This window comes from Manis javanica, chromosome 2 (assembly GCF_040802235.1).
Source record: "Manis javanica isolate MJ-LG chromosome 2, MJ_LKY, whole genome shotgun sequence".
In the NCBI taxonomy this organism is placed as follows: Eukaryota; Metazoa; Chordata; class Mammalia; order Pholidota; family Manidae; genus Manis; species Manis javanica.
The window spans coordinates 217442159-217461344 of NC_133157.1; the positions used below are offsets into that span (position 1 = coordinate 217442159).

The 19186-nt window shown below is 40.4% G+C and overlaps 1 protein-coding gene across 1 annotated transcript in view; it reads right to left on the minus strand.

Annotated features, from left to right (window-relative positions):
• Positions 1-323: 323 nt before the first annotated feature.
• The window catches only part of DNAAF11 (dynein axonemal assembly factor 11), a 95562-nt gene continuing 76699 nt past the window's right edge, over positions 324-19186 (minus strand). The window contains exons 11-12 of the mRNA XM_037020793.2: positions 9424-9509; positions 324-3033 (exon numbers count right to left, since the gene is read on the minus strand). Coding sequence (XP_036876688.2) covers positions 2856-3033; positions 9424-9509 — 264 coding nt within the window. The 3' untranslated portion in view covers positions 324-2855. The remainder of the gene's footprint in view (positions 3034-9423; positions 9510-19186) is intronic.

The following is a 19186-nucleotide window of genomic DNA, read 5'->3' on the forward strand; positions in this document are numbered from 1 at the left end:
ACTCAGACTTCTCAGGCTTTACTCTTCACTGGTTCTGAATTGTTTAGTAATTCCTGGGGACACAGACCAACATTGTGGTCCACAGGGTGAGGCCGGTTTTTATTTTAGTTGGGAGAGACTGGGAAGAGAAAGGCATATTTTTGAACCAAGCCAGGATAGTTCCTTTATATGTCCTCTAAATTCTGCTTGAAAATAGACTATTTGTGCCTTTTGATTTGCAGCAAAAAGGCACAGGTTGATACTTTTGGCATTCAACTAGGAAATCTCTGTCACTAAATCCTTTAAGTCACCAGGTACATTAAAAACTTTCCATGTGGCCATAGGCAAGAGTTTTGCTAAACTTCCTCTACAGCAGGAGGGTCTCCTCTCCTGCAGCACTGAAGAGTGTTTTCCTGCTTCCCATGCAGCCTCAAGGCTAGTGGCCCGTCTGCAGTCTGTAATCATCTAGGGGCAGCCATGGTGTGCAGCTCAGTTGTCTCTTGGAGAGAGTATATGCCGCAAGGAGCGCAGAGGGCCCAGAGCCCCGGCTGGAGGGCCCCGGATCTGCCACAGCAGCATGCCTGCTGCAGCCACCGATGTCTTGGCAGGCAGCTCTGCCAGCAGCTGAGTATGGCACGGTTCCCAGGGCCCGGCCATCCTGCCCACCACACGCATCTTCCACAGACAGTCCTGGGCTGGCACTCCCCACTGGGCTGAGACCTTCTCAGAGCTTCAGTGCTGTCTGTGGTAACTTTTAGCCAATATTCCTTCTACTTCCACCACCCTCATGTAGCTTATGTCCAAAATCGAAAATCTAAAGGCTTCCCCTGCCTATTCCTGCTCCCTCTTTATCATTTCAAGGCATTATCCCCAATAAATCTCTCCCACTTCTCTCTCAGTGTCTGCTTCTGGAGGAATCAACCTCTCCTCCACCTCAAGGTCCTTCTAGCGTCAGCCAGCTCCCTGGTCCCAGCAATATCACATGTCTTAGGGTTTAGTTAATGGTAGCACTCCACTTCCAGGTACCAAATTCTGTTCCAGTTGCTGTTGCTGCAGAACAAGTCATTCTGAAGTTCAGTGGATTAAAAAAACTATTTTAGTTTGCTCACAACATTGTGGCTCAGATTTTGGTGGGCAGTTTTCACTCGGCATGTCTCATGCAATCGCAGCTGATTTTGGTCATCACTGGACATAAAAGATGGCACGCTCACATGTCTGACAGTTCATGCTGTCAGCTCTGAGTGCTTCCGGGGCTGTGAACAGGAATGCCCACTTTGGCATCTCCGGCACAGCAGTCCCAGGGTAGCTGGACCTCTTACATGGCAGGGGGATGCCCCAGAGAGAGTATCCCAGGAGAATCAAGTGCAAGTGGCATGGCCTTTCTTGATTAGCCTTGTCTGCCATGTAGCATCATTTTATCATTATTCTGTTGGCCGGAAGCAAGTCACTAAAGTTAGCCCATATTTGAGACAAGAGGTCAGACACTCCACCTCTTGATGGGAGGAGTGCCAAGTCACTTGCAGGCATCCCCGTGACCAATGGACAATAGCAGAAACCAACACTGAAGCCTTTACATGGCACTACCCCTCAGGGGCCATCCATCTACCTGCTGGCAGATTGGTTACGCTGGAACTTCCATTACGGAAGGAGCCGCACCTTGTTCTCCCTGAAATATACTTATTTCGAATATGACTTTGCCTTCCTTCCTTACTGTGTTTCTGCCAGAACTACCATCTGTGGCCTTACACAGTGAACGCCACAGTCACTGTCACAGTATTTCAGGAAGCACCGCCTCTGACGGGCTCTCGTCACTCCCTGACGTAGTACGTGTTGGTATATTCAGTTGCTCTGTTACCTCCGACTCCCTGATTAACAGAACAGCCCCTAGACCTGCACAGGTGCTCACCGAGGCCTTGCAGAGTGCGTGTTTGGGGCCCTGATACAAAGTCAGCACGCTGTGATCAGGGTAACAATTACTTTCCCTACAGTGTCTGTGGAATGTTAATTCTAATGTAACAATATGTAATTCATTACATAATTACCTAGATAAAGAAGAGGTACTAATATTAAGAAGGTGAAGGAGGAAGTAGAGGAGGAGTAGGATGGGCAGGAAGAAGGCGGGGAGAAGAAAGAGGAGAAGGCAGACAGGTAACTGAGAAACGGGAGCGATGGGGCAGGTCGGGACAAGGGACGGGAGGACGGCGGAGACCGCGCCGGGCACTTTATTCTGTGCTGGGCACTTTAGGCTGTTTCTCTTGAGGCAAACCTACGTATAAGGTAAGTATTATCATTCCCCAGTCATAGATAAAGCCCCCAATGCTCAGAGAAGTTAAAGGACTTGCTGAAGTTCTTTACAAAGTGACTGAGCTGGAATCCAAGCTCTGGTGTCTCATTTCAAAACTCATCTTCTTCCCTCTATCCCATGTCACCAGAGAAAGCAGACACAGCATGAGGAGAAAAGTGAAACATTGCTTAAAATCATACTAAAGCATTCCAATTTGATCTGAAATGACGGCTTTAACTTCCGACCTTGACCAGTTTGCTGAGGTGGCGATTTAATCATCAGTCCTCTATGACTTCATCTATCTGCATAAGCAGGCACTTCTGTGATTTATCATCAACATTTTTATGTAATAGTCCTAGGTTTACTGAACATTCTCACTAGCCAATCTTTTGTTATAAACAAATGAGTTATAGCATTTTTACACATTTTAATTTTAAACTAGTTTAAGAGTATAGATATACGAGGTAGGAGTTAAAACACTGGAGTAGTGATATTGAAAAATAACTTTGTGTTTACCCCATAAATGATATGCACGCTGTCCACACTGAGCAAAACGGGGTCTGGAAGGTCACAGCCAATGCAGCCTGATGGTTCAAATCAATGGGGGCACTTCAGGATTATCTTCAAAGTCGGGATCTTCCTCACTTGGTATCATTTTGGGTTCAGACTGAATTCTTCTGGGCATGTGTTTCTTCTCTTGAACTATGTTAGCCACGTCGGGGAAGGAGTGCTTGCTAGGATCCACTTCTAGCTTCTCAATTTGCTTGCTTCTACAACAACAGAAAAGGCAAAAGGAAATTGACATGTCATTTTAAATTAAATGTAAAATTGATTCAACTCATTCAATCATTTGTCCAGCAAACATTGGCAAGTGCCATCCCTGGAGCACAGAGACAAAACTCAGAGACTGTTCCCAGTTTTGAGTATCTTAGAGCCTTGGGGAAGCAAGAGTCTGACCCACAGGGAAAGCAAGTGCTGAGAAGGGCCACAGGGTGTGCTAATGCAGGCAGCTGGAGGAGAGGTCAGCTGGGAGACTGCTTACCGCAGAATTTCCTGATAATTGAAATGATACCATAGGCAAAGCCCCATAGCCAGGACCAATAAGACCATTGCCGTAGGCAGGTCTTACTTCCAAATGTAGCTCATCAGGCTCCTGGACCCTGCTGCTTCAGACAATCCAACCTGCTGTGGTTTGCGGGGGCCATGGCTGCTACAAGTTCAGGTGCACAGCAAAGCTTAGCCCACTGGCAGCCCCTCCTGTGAGAACATGCTGCAGCCCCATGCCCGCTTCCCTCAGCAACAGCTGGAGTGAAATGGGCAAGAAGAGCCTCCACTGGCCGGTGATCCTCATATGCCAGCCATGCAGAACACTCTAGATAATGCTGGCAACTAGGCTACCTTTTCTGGCAGTTTCCCTCATAGGTCTGGAGTTGGGCCCAGTAATCTGCATTTATAAAGTTTCCCCCAGAGATTTTGAGGATCTGTCAAACTACTTCGGAATCATCACATTATTCATCCAGCTATTCAACAGAGAAATACTCTGTGCCTACTGTATCCTAGACACCAGTAACCCCATGGTCTGTGCAAACAGGCAAGTTTCCTGGAAATGTCTGACAGTGCAGTGCAGTGCTCTGATGTAAAGTTTATCACATTTTCAAGTAATTGTCTTATTGCTGGCCTGTTCTCCCTGCTTGACTGGCATCTTTGAAGCAAAGATACTGTTTTTTTTTTCATCTTGTATTTTTGGCATGCAGCTTTCTGAATAAATAATTGCTGAGTATATGAAAAAAATTATTATACTATGGTAGGATAATGAAATTAAATAAGAAATGGTCTCTGACCTAAAGAAATTGAGTCACTCTTATCTGGGAGCTCCAAACTGATACCTTCAGACCAAATTCATGCAGTGGACACAATATATTGTGGGGAGGGAGGTCTGATTTTCCATGGAAAGTATAAAAACCTCTATGTTCTTGCAACCCTCCCTTCATTTCTATAAAGTGATCAACCCTTAAAGGCATCTGAATTTTTGATTCTTAGTATTGTCACTAATACACATGGAATGCTGAAGAAAAATACAAAGTATGCAAACAGTATTAAAGTAGTATATTTTTGAAGACCCTGATTGTACATTATAAACTATGTAGGAAGTTTTCAAAGACCTACATTATTAAATATAGCTGTACTTTTTAATTACTATATTTTTGTCTAAAAGGCCATGATATCTGTGGCTTAATTAAGTAAATACCTAAATTCATTTACTATAACTACATTGCCCTTGACTGAGGAAAAGCAGACCCTCTCACTTCCAGGCGTGTCTTCCGGATCTCAGAAATAAGCAGTGAACTGAGCCCACCCACAGTTATCTGCAACTCCCCCACTTCGGGTGTTGTGAGAATAACCTGCAGGCAGGATTCCAACTACTCCTGAGTCCCTGGAGTAATAAACAGTGAGCTAGGCCCAGGGGCACCTGATGATCACGCTAACCCCCACCTAAGGAGGACAGGGGCTTTTCTCCCACTGTTTTCTGATTCAGTGTCGGAGGCCTGGAATCACAGATGCCCATCGCCAGCTTTACCCACCACCTGACCGTCAGAACCAGACCTCTGGAGTCTAGTAAGAATAACTGAAAAAACAAAATGAATAGACTGATTACCATGGGGAAAAGGGGAAAAAAAAGAAAGAAAGTGTCTAAAGTCACTAGGCATAAAACACATCAAAGACTGACTCCTTCTACTAAGGTCCATAAGGAAAGACTCTTCTTCCAGTAATACAGTGGGCTCTCAACTGGGACCAAAGACTCCCACCTCCCCACCAACACTCTGTTGAGGTCATGGAAGATCTAATAAAGAATTACAAGGTCAGAATTCAGTGAAAGGGGGATCCCAGGAAAGAAGGTGGGTCCCTGAAGTCACCTTCACCCTCAGGGCATTTGCTGAGCCTCTAAAGTTGTGCTGTGGTCTTGCTGGCCTCATGGAGTCCTGGGACAGAGGTAACGGCCTGAGCATGCCAGGGGGGAGTCTAACTGGTTGCCTTCTCCCCAGGGGTTCCAAAGGGTTTTTCTGTCATGTGAGAGTGAATGAGAAGTAAATACACTCTGCCCACCTCCCTCAAGGGGCTGTTGGGACAGTTGCCTCAGAGGCTAGAGGAGGGCTGAGCTGTCGCCATGAGCTGGCGCTTCCAGGGCTTATAGCAGTCATGATTTAAAATCTCAGTCCCATATTTAGAGTGAAGTCTTTCCAAATTGGAAATGTCCTCAGGGTCTCGTCAAAGTCATGCCAGTGCCGCTGGCTGAGAGCCTCCCAGGCTTTGGGAAATGTTGACGACTTTCTCCCTGGACATGGCAATAAAACAAAGATGCCTGCAGTCACCCTCTATTCCACATTGTACTGGAGTCTTTCCCTATGCAGTAAGGCATGAAAAAGGAAGAAAATACAGAACATGAGTAAGAAAGAAAGCCATCATTCTTTGCAGCTATACAGAAAACCCAAAAGAACCAACAGACAAATTAATAAAATAAGAGATATTAGCAATGTTGCTGGGTACAAAAATCAAACACAGACATGAATTTTATAGTGGTGATGGTTGTACAATGTTGTGAATATACTAAATACCACTGAACTGTATACTTTTAATTGGTTAAAATGGTGAATTTTATGTTCTGTTTATTTTACCACAATAACAAAATTAATTGCAAAGCTACATACTGGCAATAAAAAATAAAATAATATCTTTATGATAGCATTGAAAAATCACACATAAAAATTAGTAAAACATGGGTATATTTAAAATAAATCTAGATATAGACCTTACAACTTTCAAAAAAATTAAGTCAAAATGGATCATTGACTCAAATGCAAAATGCAAAGCTACCAAACTCTTAAAAGAACACAGGAGAAAACCTATGACCTTGGGTATGGTGATGACATTTTAGGTACAACATCAGGGGCACCATCCATGAAAGAAATGACTGACAAGCTGAACTTCATTAAAATCAAAAACCTCAGCTCTGTGAAAGACAATTTTGGAAAAACAAGATGAGCCACAGAATGGGAGAAACTGTTTGCAAAAAACATTTGATAAAAGACTGTTTCCCAAAACATACAAAGAACTCTTAAAACTCAACAGTAAGAGACCAAACAGTGTGATTGAAAGATGAGCCAAAGCTCTTCACAAACAACTCACCAGGGAAGATGTGCAGGTGGCAAATAGGTGGATGAAAAGAGGTTCCACACCATATGCTCATCAGGGAAATGCAAATAAAAACAACGCTATACCACCACACACTTATTAGAAAGGTCAAAATCCAGAACACTGACACCAACAAATGCTGGTGAGGATGTGGAGCAACAGGAACTCTCATACACTACTGGTAGAAATGCAAAATGGTACAGCACTTTGGAAGAAGGTTTGACAGCTTCTTACATAAACAAACATACATGCATAATCCAACAATCAGGCTCCTTGGTATTTACCCAAAGGAACTGAAAAGTTATTTCTACACAAAAACCTGCACACAGATGTTTATAGCAGCTTGATTCATAATCACCAAGAACTGGAAGCAACAAGGATGTCCTCCAGTAGGTGAATAAATAAATAAATGATGGTACATCCAGACCACAGAATATTATTCAGCACTGAAAAGAAATGCACTAGCAGGTCATGAAAAGACATGGAGGAACCCTTAATGCATATTACTGAATGAAAGAAACCAAAATGAAAAGGCTACATACTGTCTGATTCCAGCTATATGATGTTTTGGAAAAAGCAGAGCTATGGAGGCAGCAGTCCCGTGGTGAAGCACAGGATTTTTAGGGCAGTGAAACTACTCTGTATGAGACTAAAATGGTTGATGTGCATCATTATACCTTTGTCCAAATCCACAGACCGAAACAGCACCAAGTTTGAACTCTAATGCGAACTACGGACTTTGGGTAATAATGATGGTGTCAATGGAGGTTTATCAATTGCGACAAATGTGCCACTCTGATGGGGGATATGGATAACAGGGGGTCTGGGCCTGAGTCAGCACAGTAGGTGTATGAGAGTGTGTATGTGTTTTTCACTCAATTTTACTGTGAACATAAAGAAGAAAGTCTAAAAAAAAAAGACACCATGAAAAGAGTAAGAAGGCAAGTCCAAGAGTGGACCAAGCTTTATAATCCTGGTTCTGCCACTTATTTAGAAGCTCTGTGATATTTGGCAAATTAAAATCATTGAACCTCAGTATATTAGGAATAACATGTAGTTATTTTGAAGATTAAAGATAAGTAGCTCATAGTGTCATGTAGCACAGAGTAGGCACTCAATTTCCAATAAACTCATTTTTGAGAAAGTTGTGTGATTTCCTTCATTCTACAGGGTCACAAGAGTTCACTGAATCAGCTATCTTCCCCCCAAAACATGATCCCATCCCATCCCAGTGCACAAAACCCTACTCCATTCGCCCTCCTCCTTCCATTCATTCTGTCATCACAGCATGAGAGAAGGACCACACTGGCGACAAGAGGGCTGAGGGGCGTATGCAGCTCATCTCCCAGGTGCGTAACCACCATCCTTCTTTCTCTCAAACTAACCGCCTGCTTGACCTTAACAGGCAGCTGTTTGGTTAACAGGGTTGGCCAGCCAGAAGCTGAGATAATGTGGATAATGCACTTTGTCAATGATTAAGGAGCACCATAAACAACCTTCACATAGATACATTATGTGTGGTTGTGAAGTGATTATTTTTCAGTAATAAAAATGAAAAAGAAAGGCTTTGCAAAAATATTGTAGGAGGGTACTACTATGGAGAATTGTGCCAAGACATCTCTAATCCCCAAGTATAACCACGTATAATAGTGGCTTTCCTGGGGTCTGAAAACCAGCTGCAAATTGTCTGCTGTGACTTGGCCTCCCATACCTGTGGTTCCTCACAAATTAGATTCAGACTCTACATGTGTTGGGCCTGCTGGGGGTTAATTATGACTGTGAATATTCATAATAGTCAATACCCTTGAATCTCTAAATTACACATGTATCTGAAATGTAAATCACTAAGCTGGGAAATAGGACAATGGCTTTCCAAGGTTAAAAACACAACCCACTTTTCAGAAGGAATTCAATTCCATACCTGTTGTTCCAACAAGGCCCATGTTTGAAAATCTCCACAAAATTTCAACAGTTGTCTTTGAATATATGAATGCCTGACTACTTGTATTATGCAAGCCATAAATATAGCTCTTGTTCAGGTATTTTTATAATGATAATTCTAGCATATACATTTGTATCACAAAGATAGATTGCCTTGGTTCAAAATAGATTTTGCCATCTGGATGGAAAGAGTCTGGAAATCATGACAAGTAGAAGGAAAGTTGAAAGAATTAGGGTGTTCAATCTGAGGAAGAAGTGGGAAATAATGAGAGCTTTGTCCAAAACACTTAAAGGGATATCCCTGTTTTCAGAAAGTGCACTTTGTTCTGAGGTCTCCATGGACAGAGCTAGAATGTTCAGTTAGGGATCAAAGAGAGGCTCTCTACTACTGGGGAATGGGGTGAGCATTCTTCTGAGAACGTGAGGGCCCGAGGGGAAAGGGGCCTAAGCAAGGCTAGAAGACAAGCTGCGACTAGGAGGCTGACAGGAGGGCACATGACAGGGCCTTTAGGCCCTTGTAGTCCTAAGAGTGTTTGGAATCTTTGAGGTGACACATGGGTCATATAAGGGAAGCAATGTGAGCAGCATTATAAGCCGGGCTCAGCGGAATTGTCCCAATGTGTCACGGCAACACGATCTTTGGACATTCTAAACTGCTCCCCACCTCACTTTCCTATCTGTCACCTGAGGCTAAAAATGGTGGTGATTAAGTGTGTTAATAGGGGTAAAGCATATATAAAAGCGCCGGATGCAGAGCAAGTGCTCAGGGAATGCTAGCAGTCATTGGTGATGGTATTACTACGCTTATTATCATCACAAGGAATTGGGACCTGCATGCACACAGATTTGTTTCTGAGGGATCAAAGACCCTACAAAGTAAAAGTCTAAGTTTTGGGAATAAACACTAACATTCATGGGATGAATCATTTTTAAACTAAATAATTATATCCTTTGGAAAGGGTATTCTAGCCTTGAAATGACAAGAGGAACTATGTAATAAAGCTAGAGACAGACTGGGGAGGTGGTACCTTTTGCTCGTTTGCCCTTGGCTGCTGTCCAAGGTACTTTTCACAGGCTTTGATGATCGTCCACAACCTGTGATTACTTGGTCTACCTAAAATAAAAATACGACACACATTAAGCCGTACATTACTCTCTGATAAATTCTCAAAAATATACACTATATATGTATTTTTTTAAGATGCTTAACATTTAAATTTTCACTACATATTCCATGAAAGTGTCTAACTTTAAGCACCTCTGTGGTATAAGAAATTATATCATCAGTTATATCTGTTTATAGTAGCCTTGCAAAGCCACATGCTATACTTCATTTGCCAAAGGCAAGGCAGGAGATATGGCGAAATAATTCATTTAACAAATATTGTCTGAGAGCAAACAACATGCCAGACACATACAGATGTGACCGAAACACTGCCTTTGAGCAGCTCCCAGAGAATGTGCCAGAACTGGAGGCTCAAGTCCCTGTCCTCCCAGCTCATTGGCCCTGGTGCCTTCCTCTGTAAGATGAGGAAATTAGAGATGCTCTCAAATGCCTCTTCTGGGTCTGAAAAATTCCACTGCTTCTTTTAAACTAAGCTTAGTGTTAAGCATGTTGAGGTCTTGATAAATAAAATTTATTTAGTTCTATAAACATACAACCAAGATTATTCAGACCCAGTACCTTCCCTTAGGAAGCTCAAAGATGGAAGGGTGTGGGAGGGAGAGAACCTGCGACGGTTTACTAGACCCGGACATGCTGGGCACATGTCAACATATGCTTGGTGTTTTGTATATTTTATCCAACCCCATCTCCCAATATTCTTGCGAGACAGGGATTAAAACTTCTCTTCTCCTGTTGCCTTGGTCCACTGACCAAGATGACAGCTTCTTCCCTTTCTTTTTAAGGAAGAGAAAGATCCAGAATGGGTATACATTTCTCTCTCCACCCTGAGCAGCTCCTTCTCTTTGTTGAAGAAATGCTTCATCTCCCGGGCAGGCAGTCAGTCCTCTGAAAGGTGAGGGACACTGTCACCCTTTATCTGTTCTGCCTACAACTTCATGTGTTGCACAGAAGTGATCAGATCCATACAACTGATTAAGAAAAATGCCTAGGCTTGGACTTTGAGGGTCCAGGACCACCCTCTCCCATCTACTGGCTCAGGCGAGCATGCTACACTCACCATGTGTATTTGGGAAGGGAGTTAGGAGCCGTGGGTTAACCTCATTCCTGAACCAGATTCGCAGATCCAATCTTTACTAGAGTTTGCATTGGAGTGCTGGGCACTGAATCAAGTTAATAGAGGGTAGTTCATTTTCCATTTGACCACAGAGTCTTGGTTGGCCGCTCCATTGGTCAGAACCTCAGCAAGCCTCGCTCATTGTTTACCACATGTGTACTTCACAAATGAGTGATGAATGAACAAATGATGAAAGAATCCTAGTCTGGGGGTCTGTAGTATCAAACTCAGGGAAGTGAGTGCTTTTCTGGATGCACCCCTCCATGGCAATCCTTCTATGTGCCAGAACAAGAACCTGTTTTTGAAGATTGCGTGGTTGTATATTTTTCTATCATACTTTATAAAAATTCTATCTGTGTATGTATATGTGGCTTAGTTCAGCTCCCTTACACAGAAGAAGGTGAACCTAAGTTTGCATTGCCCTTCCCACAGACCTCATGGGAGGACCGAAGTGCAATGCAGAAAGAAGAGATATCTGCTTAAACTCTACCCTTGCAATATATGTATGGAACACACGACTGAGGAAAATTTCTTTAAGCATCACAAATCGTTTGTTGCAACAGCTAGACTTTTTGCTGAGCCTCTGGAAGGAAAAAAAACAAGGAACACTGCATGTACTAAAACATTAAATTTCCAGTCTGGAAGAGTTTGTTCAGAAACATTTTAAAAGAGTACAGTCTGCATAACAAAAACCTGTAGAAGAATACTATGGGAGGATCACAACTACACCTGCCGATGCAACGTGTACTGAGTATTACAGAAGGTGACCCACGGAAAGGTTCACCCAACAAAGCAGGTGTTTATCATTAGTTTGTTCTGGAAGAGGTTAATTCTACAATGTTTTACTTGCTATGTTTTAAAATATGTTTAATGTCATACTTTCATTGTTTTCCATTAATTGCTTTCTGGCCAATGATTGATGTTATATTTTTGGATGTTAACGTGTATGTTAATGGGTATGAATGCATGAAAACATAATTGGTTTTCTTCCTTTTCTCTTACTGAGTAGTACAGTGCATACAAATATTTCCCCCTCTTCCTGACCTATCCTTAAGGAGATAGAAAGACTTCTTAGTTGCTATCACTTCCGACTCTGGTTTATTAAGCCATATCAATGTCAAATATGAAAGAAAACATAGATGCATCTCAGTTGAGGGGAGCAGGGAGAGGTCATAGATGTCAGGGCAGTGAGAACTGGCACCTTCCTCCTGAGGTGTCTCGGGGAGGCAGCAGGGCCCTGGGAGGTGTGGCTTCGTGTACATCAGCATCACTGTCCAGCAGAATCTTCTGCAATGACAGAAATGTTCTGTGCTGTCCAATACCAGGCTTCTGAGCATTTGAAATGTGGTTAGTGCAACTGAGATACTGAAGGTTTAGTTTTATTAGGTAATTTTAATTTATAGTGACCAAGCCAGAGAGATGGAAACATGGCCAGAGTGAGCCCCAGATGCATGTGTGGGCTGCTGGATTCTTCTTCAGGGTGAGGGACAGCCATCAACACCAGTTACCCCGAGTTCATCTGTGGTCCTTGACTACATGGCCTTTTCAGTTCTGGAACTCGATACTCCTTCCTTGACATGCCTGGAACTCTTAGGTGAGTGTGAGAACCTGAAGCCCACATTCCAATCACGCTGACCACTGTGGGGTCTAAGGCTGCTCCCTGTATCTGACTCGGGGCAGCTGTCAAGGACCTTGTTAGCCACACAGCTTGCTGGGCACTGATGAGGCCTCTGTCGCGCCTGCACTGCAGCCAGCTTTTCCCTTTCCCCATCCTGGCTCCTTCACACCTGCCCAGAGGCATGGTCCTTGGGGCCCTGCCGAACAGACATTTCACATGCTCATCTCCACCTCAAAATCTGCTTCCTAGGGAGCAGTGGCACCTTAGCAACTTTCAATTTTTTAATATTTTAATTGCATTACATGAGGCCAGTTTTGGTTAAAATGCATTATAATGTCAGCTTTAAGAAAATAGCTCTTAAGCCAAAAGTTTTGTATTGCTTCATGTTTGCAAAGGCACTAATAAGAATGGGAGTACGTGCATAATTAGGCTTAAAACACCCCACTTCTAACACTGTTATTCGTCACATAATAAGCTCAGACAAAGATTCTGCGTGTTTATGGAAATGCAAATAGAATCACAAATTTGGAACTCTTCTTTACAGGGAATTTGCTCTGTACCAGAATCTAAATGTGTTTCTTATTTTTAAAGGATATTGCAGCTCATTTAGTTCCAAAGAGTCTTTTAAGTTTAAAAGTTAGAAGGCATTAAGAACTCATCAGTAAGAAAAATATTAAGTTCAACATTCACCTTAATACCAAAGTTTATATGAACAGCAGGTAAAATGCTTCTGTACAGAGGTCTAGGTCTAATTCTTCTAAGCAGAGGACCATAGGTTGAGAATTCCTAGGGACTGAAGTACTGACATACGGTCCCTAATACACCTGTAATCCTAGAATTGCTTTTCTGCTAGGAAGTGATGTTTATTAACATCAAGCATCTTATTCATTTGTACTAAGTGTGTTTACAGATGACTAATGGAAAAGTTGTAAGGGCCAAAATATGTCTACTAAATTAGATAATGTGGGACAAATGGTTTCCTGAATCCACAGAAAGAAATGTAATCAACTCCCTGAAAATTCAATTGTGGTATAGGCCAAAAAGGTACAGATTAACATTTTAATGATGTTACATTATTTCAATCCTGGTAGAGTCATGCAGTTGAAAGTTGGGAGTGAACATGGAAGTAGTATCAAGTCCACTTTCCTGCAGAATGCAGAAGTCCCTTCCAGGGCTTTTCTGGCAGAAGACTTTCCAGCCTTTGTGAAATCGTACCTGGGAGGGAGTCCCCTTACTTCCTGAGGCAGCACCCCGCACTGAGGCAATCCATCTTTAACAAAATGTATGCAGTTGCTTTGCCATCTGTAAACGCGGTACTTTTAGTAACACTAAGAAACTCTGACTGTGTGAGCTGTGTAAGAACACAGTAAAGATGTGAGGGAGACAGACCTCGCTCTTGATCCTTATTTTTAGGTTGAACCACAGAAATTACCAATAGCTGACTACTGATGACCTACAAAACTGTGAGTTCACATGGTTCAATTTATAAGCTATTTACACAGTTAAATAAGAATGAGTAAACAATCACTCCATTTCAGATGGAGATTTTCTGGTGGTAAATTAAAAGAATGAATGAACAAAGAAAAATGGACTATCATTTGAGGTATTTGTTGAGAGAGGAAATATAAAACAACCAACCTCTTAACTTTTCCTGTGAATTTACCCTGGCTTCTTAAATAACAGTACTCATGAACATCAGAAGTAAATTTTTCTCTTGGATTTTCATTTTGTATCAGTTTCAACTATAACTCTATTAAATTTCTCAGAGAAATATTTGCTGAGCATCTATGATGTGTCAAGCATAGAACTAAGTGGTAAATATGGAATGATTAAAAAATTATCCCTGACCATCTCATGAGGGATAAAGACACATAAGCAATTAAAATACATTGAAGAGAGTGCAACTAATATATGCAAAGACTACTATGAACGCCCAAGGGATTGTGTGGGAAGCAGAGACCCAAGAAGGCTGCCTGGAGGATGTGAGGTTTCATATGCATTTTAAGAATAAGGAGGAATTTTCCAGAAGATGGAGATTATGTAGCAGATGAACACTCAAGGGAGAAAAAAAAAAAACCTGAACAAAAATACAAAGGTGAATGATCACATAAACTAGCACAGAATATTAGTCATGTAATAGCTAGAAATAAGGCTGAATAGGTAGGCAGAGTTCAGATCTTTGGAGAGACTTTATTTTAAAGTGCTTGGATTTTGTGTGGTACGTAGATGGGGACTTTTGCAGTATTTTTTTCTCAGTGACATTGTTTTTCATCTCAGCTGAAAGAGCAATATTCTAAATGTACGTCCTTATTCTCATTAGCCAAAGTGCATGATGCTAACAAAACTACTAGTCCAGAGGAGCGTTGGCTTTTGAGAGAAAGTGTGTCTTTCCCTCTTGATAAAAAACACCTTTTTTTCCAACTATTAGAGTCAAGTTGCTTCCTTCACCACCAAATTCCACTCTGAAAATACTAATGACATAAAGACCTATTGGGAAACTATCTAAATGAGTGTAATGGCCATCAAGTTGACTGTAAGAATACTCACATGTAAATTTTTGGCTGATTAAGCTGTTCTTTGGGGCTGTAGTTTGCCTATGGAGTATCGATATGTACACATTTCTCTAGCTTACCACTATGTCAGGTAAGGTAGGTTTGGACTCTGTATTCAAGATCACTGAGAACTTATACATCTTCTTAGAAAGGGTCATTGGCATGAAGTACCTTCCATTATCCTCAATTACCCCAGAATGGAAGAAGAGGAAAGTTAACTGGAGATTTTCCTTAGAAAGAATTTTACATTAGTAATTGACTTTTACACTCTTCACTCCAGGTCTCTGCAATATGTTAATGAAGGTGTGATAGGGTGTCCTAACTCACAATACAGGTATGACCCTGTTTGCTGTCATATACATTTCTTGCCTGAGTTTTGCTCTCCTCTGTATATTACATGGAGATGGAGCCCTGCAGCCTTCATTATCCTGCATCCCATGCCATTTGGTTCTAGCTGGGCTTGGCCAATGCAAAGCAGTGGAAGGAGGCTGAAGGACCGAGAAAGACTGACTCCAGATGCTTGCCCTATACTTCTACCTGTGTGAGCAACCTGTTCAGCAGTGGTAGAGGCTGCTCTGAGGCTGCCCAAGAGGCCTGTGCAGTTCTGGTTTCTTCCAGATGGCCACCCCCACCTCCTGCCTCTGTCCTGGGAGCGGTGGTACAGGTTTCTGGGTGGTCTGACTTTCCCCTCTTTGGCATCTCAGATCTGCTACCTGTACTCTCAGTAATACATTGCCTGAATTACTCCCATAAAATAAATTCCTGTATGTATTTCCTGTACACATTTTCAACATGTATTTCCTGATTTTTCATTATACCATTACTGATTTACTCCACGATTCTCAAATCCTGGGGTGCTTATTAAAACACTATTTCCACACCACTTAATTACAATCTGCAGATAGTGGCCTGGGAATCTAGTTTTTTTAACAAGTTCTCTCCAGGAGATTCTCAGGTTCAGGCAAGTTTTGAAAACAATCTTGGCTGATCCCAGAGTTTCTAGGTTTTCCTGGGTGCAATTCATTTACACAACCCACTTTCACAGGATGCCTATAGTGTTGCAGGCATTCTATCAGGAGCTGGGATGCTATGGTGAACCAGAAAAACATGGTCACTATATTGATGAAATATTTTCCATTGCACTAAATTATATACTTTGATCTATAGATGAGGCATAATAGTTGTGTGATACTCCATTTTATGTATACACTGTCATTTAGTAGACTGGTTTTGAATATTTAGTTTGTTTGAATTTTCTCATAATTATACTATGGTGTCTACCTATGTGCATAAATTTATGTCATATATCTATTTCATTAAGATAGAATCTAAAATTGGAATTATTAAGCCATAAAGAACATCTCAAGGCTTGAAATATGTTGACAATTTTATTTCCAAAAAGATTAAAATCATCTTCATTTCCTCTAGCAGTTAAGAGAGTACTAACTCATAGAAGCCTCAAAAGCACTGAACTTTATTGTTTTGGTAGGAAACTAGTAGCAGTGGTTGTTTCTAGAAGAGGGGACTAGATGACCAGGGAAGAGGGATGGAAAGGTTTCCTTTATACTGCCAACTACTTAATACTTTGGAATTTTGTCCTATGAACAAATATTATCTAAAAGTAAATAAGAGGTGTAAAGAATCTTTAAAATGTTTGATAATCAGATAGATAAATATTTTGAATTATAAGATACAGTGACCATTTCTCATGCATTTACTAGGCTTTTGTGTTTCTTTTATAAGTATAATTTACCTGTTTTCTGGGGTTTTAATATTTTTTCTGAAACACTTTGATGAGTTTATATATAATATTGATAACATCTCTACTTTTGTCTTCTGTATTTCTTTTTCTCCTGCCAATGGGACAAAGCAGCACTTGAAAAACTGTATATTAATTTGTTGATTCATTTATTGTTTTTGACCTTGCTAAAATTTAAACCCCATGAGGGCAGAAATTTTTGTGCTGGGCACCTAATAGGCCCTCAACAATGATTTGCTGAATGACTGAATCAATAGATGAAATGCAAATGAATAATCAATATTTACTGAAATAGTAGTCTTTTGACAGGCAGCTTTTACATGTTAAAATAATCAAAACTACTGCATTTTCTTGTTGAGTTTTACATTGTTTTATGACTTGAAAGTTGTTTTCTGAAGAGAATGAAAATAAATATCTTTCTTTCTCAAAATGTTTTAAAATAATATCCTAATTCTTTGATCCATATAAAATTTATTTTGGTGTATGGTGTGAAATAAGATGACAAACTGATATATTTGAAATAGCCAGTATTTCCCAATTTTACTGAAAAATATATATTTATTTATTCACTTAATTCCAATCAACAGGTACTTTTTGGAATACTTACAGTATGCCTGCCACTCATCTAGACACAATTCTTTATTCAGGAAGCTTGTGGTTTAGTAGAAAGAAAACAAGAGGACAGGTATTTTAGGACTGTGTGATAAATGCCATTGTAAAATGAATAAGCATACATGCCCTAGGAGTGTCCTGGACAGAACACATGTGGACCTTGGGGGCCTAGGGGAGGTTTCCTGTGGGAGTGTCATCTGAGCTTGTTAAGAACTATCTGGTTGAAATGGAAAAAGATGCCTCTTATTTACAGGCAAACTTGTACAAAGGCTTGAAGGTGAGAGAAAGTGGGGAAATAAAAAACACTCACTGAATAGAAATAGCAGTAGAATGGAAATGGTAAAGGAAATGGTCAGTGAACTGGAAGATATATCAGTAGAAATGATCCACTCTGAATTAACAGAAGAAAAGTGTTTCTAAAACCATCCAAAGCCACGGGGACAGGTGGGTGATATCAAGTAGCTGAGCACGTATCTGGTTAGAATCTTCCTAAAAGGAGAAAAGAAGGGATTGAATAGGACAAATGTTTAAAGAAATCATGGCTAAAAACTCCAAAATTTGTTTGAATGCATATGCTTAATGATTCATGGACCTCATGGCATCCTAAGGTGGATAAATACAAAATACATAAATAAGTAAATGCAGTCCAAAGATAAGTGATAAAGACAAAATCTTTAAAGTAGAGAAAAGTGATACATCACATTTACTTCTCTTTAGAAATGATGGAAGAGCACCTTTAAAATGCCAAACAATGAGAAAGAAAACCTTTCAACAAATATTCAGAGACAGCATCCTTCAAATTAGGGCAAAGTCCACTAGTAGCCATGTTGAAAAAACTGGTACTGGATTTGATCAGGTGCCCTGAACAACTAGAAAACAAAAACAAATTTAACGGCTGCTTTATGACTGTTTATAACACACAGTGCAGGACTGTGATATATAAGCAGAAGTGAGCTTTACGATCATCTAGGCTTTCTCTGGAGGTATTTTCAACTATAAATAAGTAAGGAATAAAGTTTGGAAAGTAAGAAGTTAAACTCTATTCACAGATGACATGATATTTTTAATACAAGAAATCTTAAGCAGTCTACAACATTTACTAGGAGTGATGATGAGAATATAACAAGATCAATACTCAAAACCCACGTTTATTTCTATATACTAGAGCAAATTATTGATAAAATAAAATTTTAGAAATACTTTTACCTACAATGGTGACAAAAAACCCATAACATATTTAGGAATATTTTTAACAAAAGTTGTGTATGACTTCTATACTTAAAACTATAAACTGCTGTTGAAAGAGAACTTTCAAGGCAGTTAATAGAGAGAAACTCCATGACTGTAGATCAGTGAACTTCTGAAGATGGAAGGATGTGAGTTCTTCCCCAGGTTGACCTGCACATTCAGTGCAATCTTAATCATGATCCCAACAAGGTTTTTGTATGGAAATGGATAAGCTTATATAATTTATAATTTATATAAAATTACAAAGGATTTACAACAAAATACTCATGTTAAAGAATGAAGTTGGAGGAGTCACAGCCTTTAAGCCTTATTCTATAGTTACAGTAGTCAACACAGTATAGTATTTGCATGAGGATAAACAGATTAATGGAGTAAAATATGAAGGTGAGAAACAGACCCTTACTATTGAGGGTAATTGACTTTTGACAAATGTGACAAAGCAATTCAAAGGGGAAAATAAACTCTTTGGGAGCTAGAAGTGTGTATCCATATGGGAAAAAATGAACCTTGACAATTGCTTCATATCTTTCATTAGAAGTAATAGGAAATTACTATTTTTATCACAGATCTAAAGTTAAAGGCTAAAATGATAATGCTTCTACAAGAAAACATAAAAGAGCACCTTTGGAAGCTAAAGATTTCATGAGGAGGAAATAGGAAGAAACAATACAAATGGAAAAATAATTCACATTAGAATTAATCAAAGTTAAAACTTCATCCTATTATCCAAAATAATAAACAAGTGACTGGCTGGGAAAAATA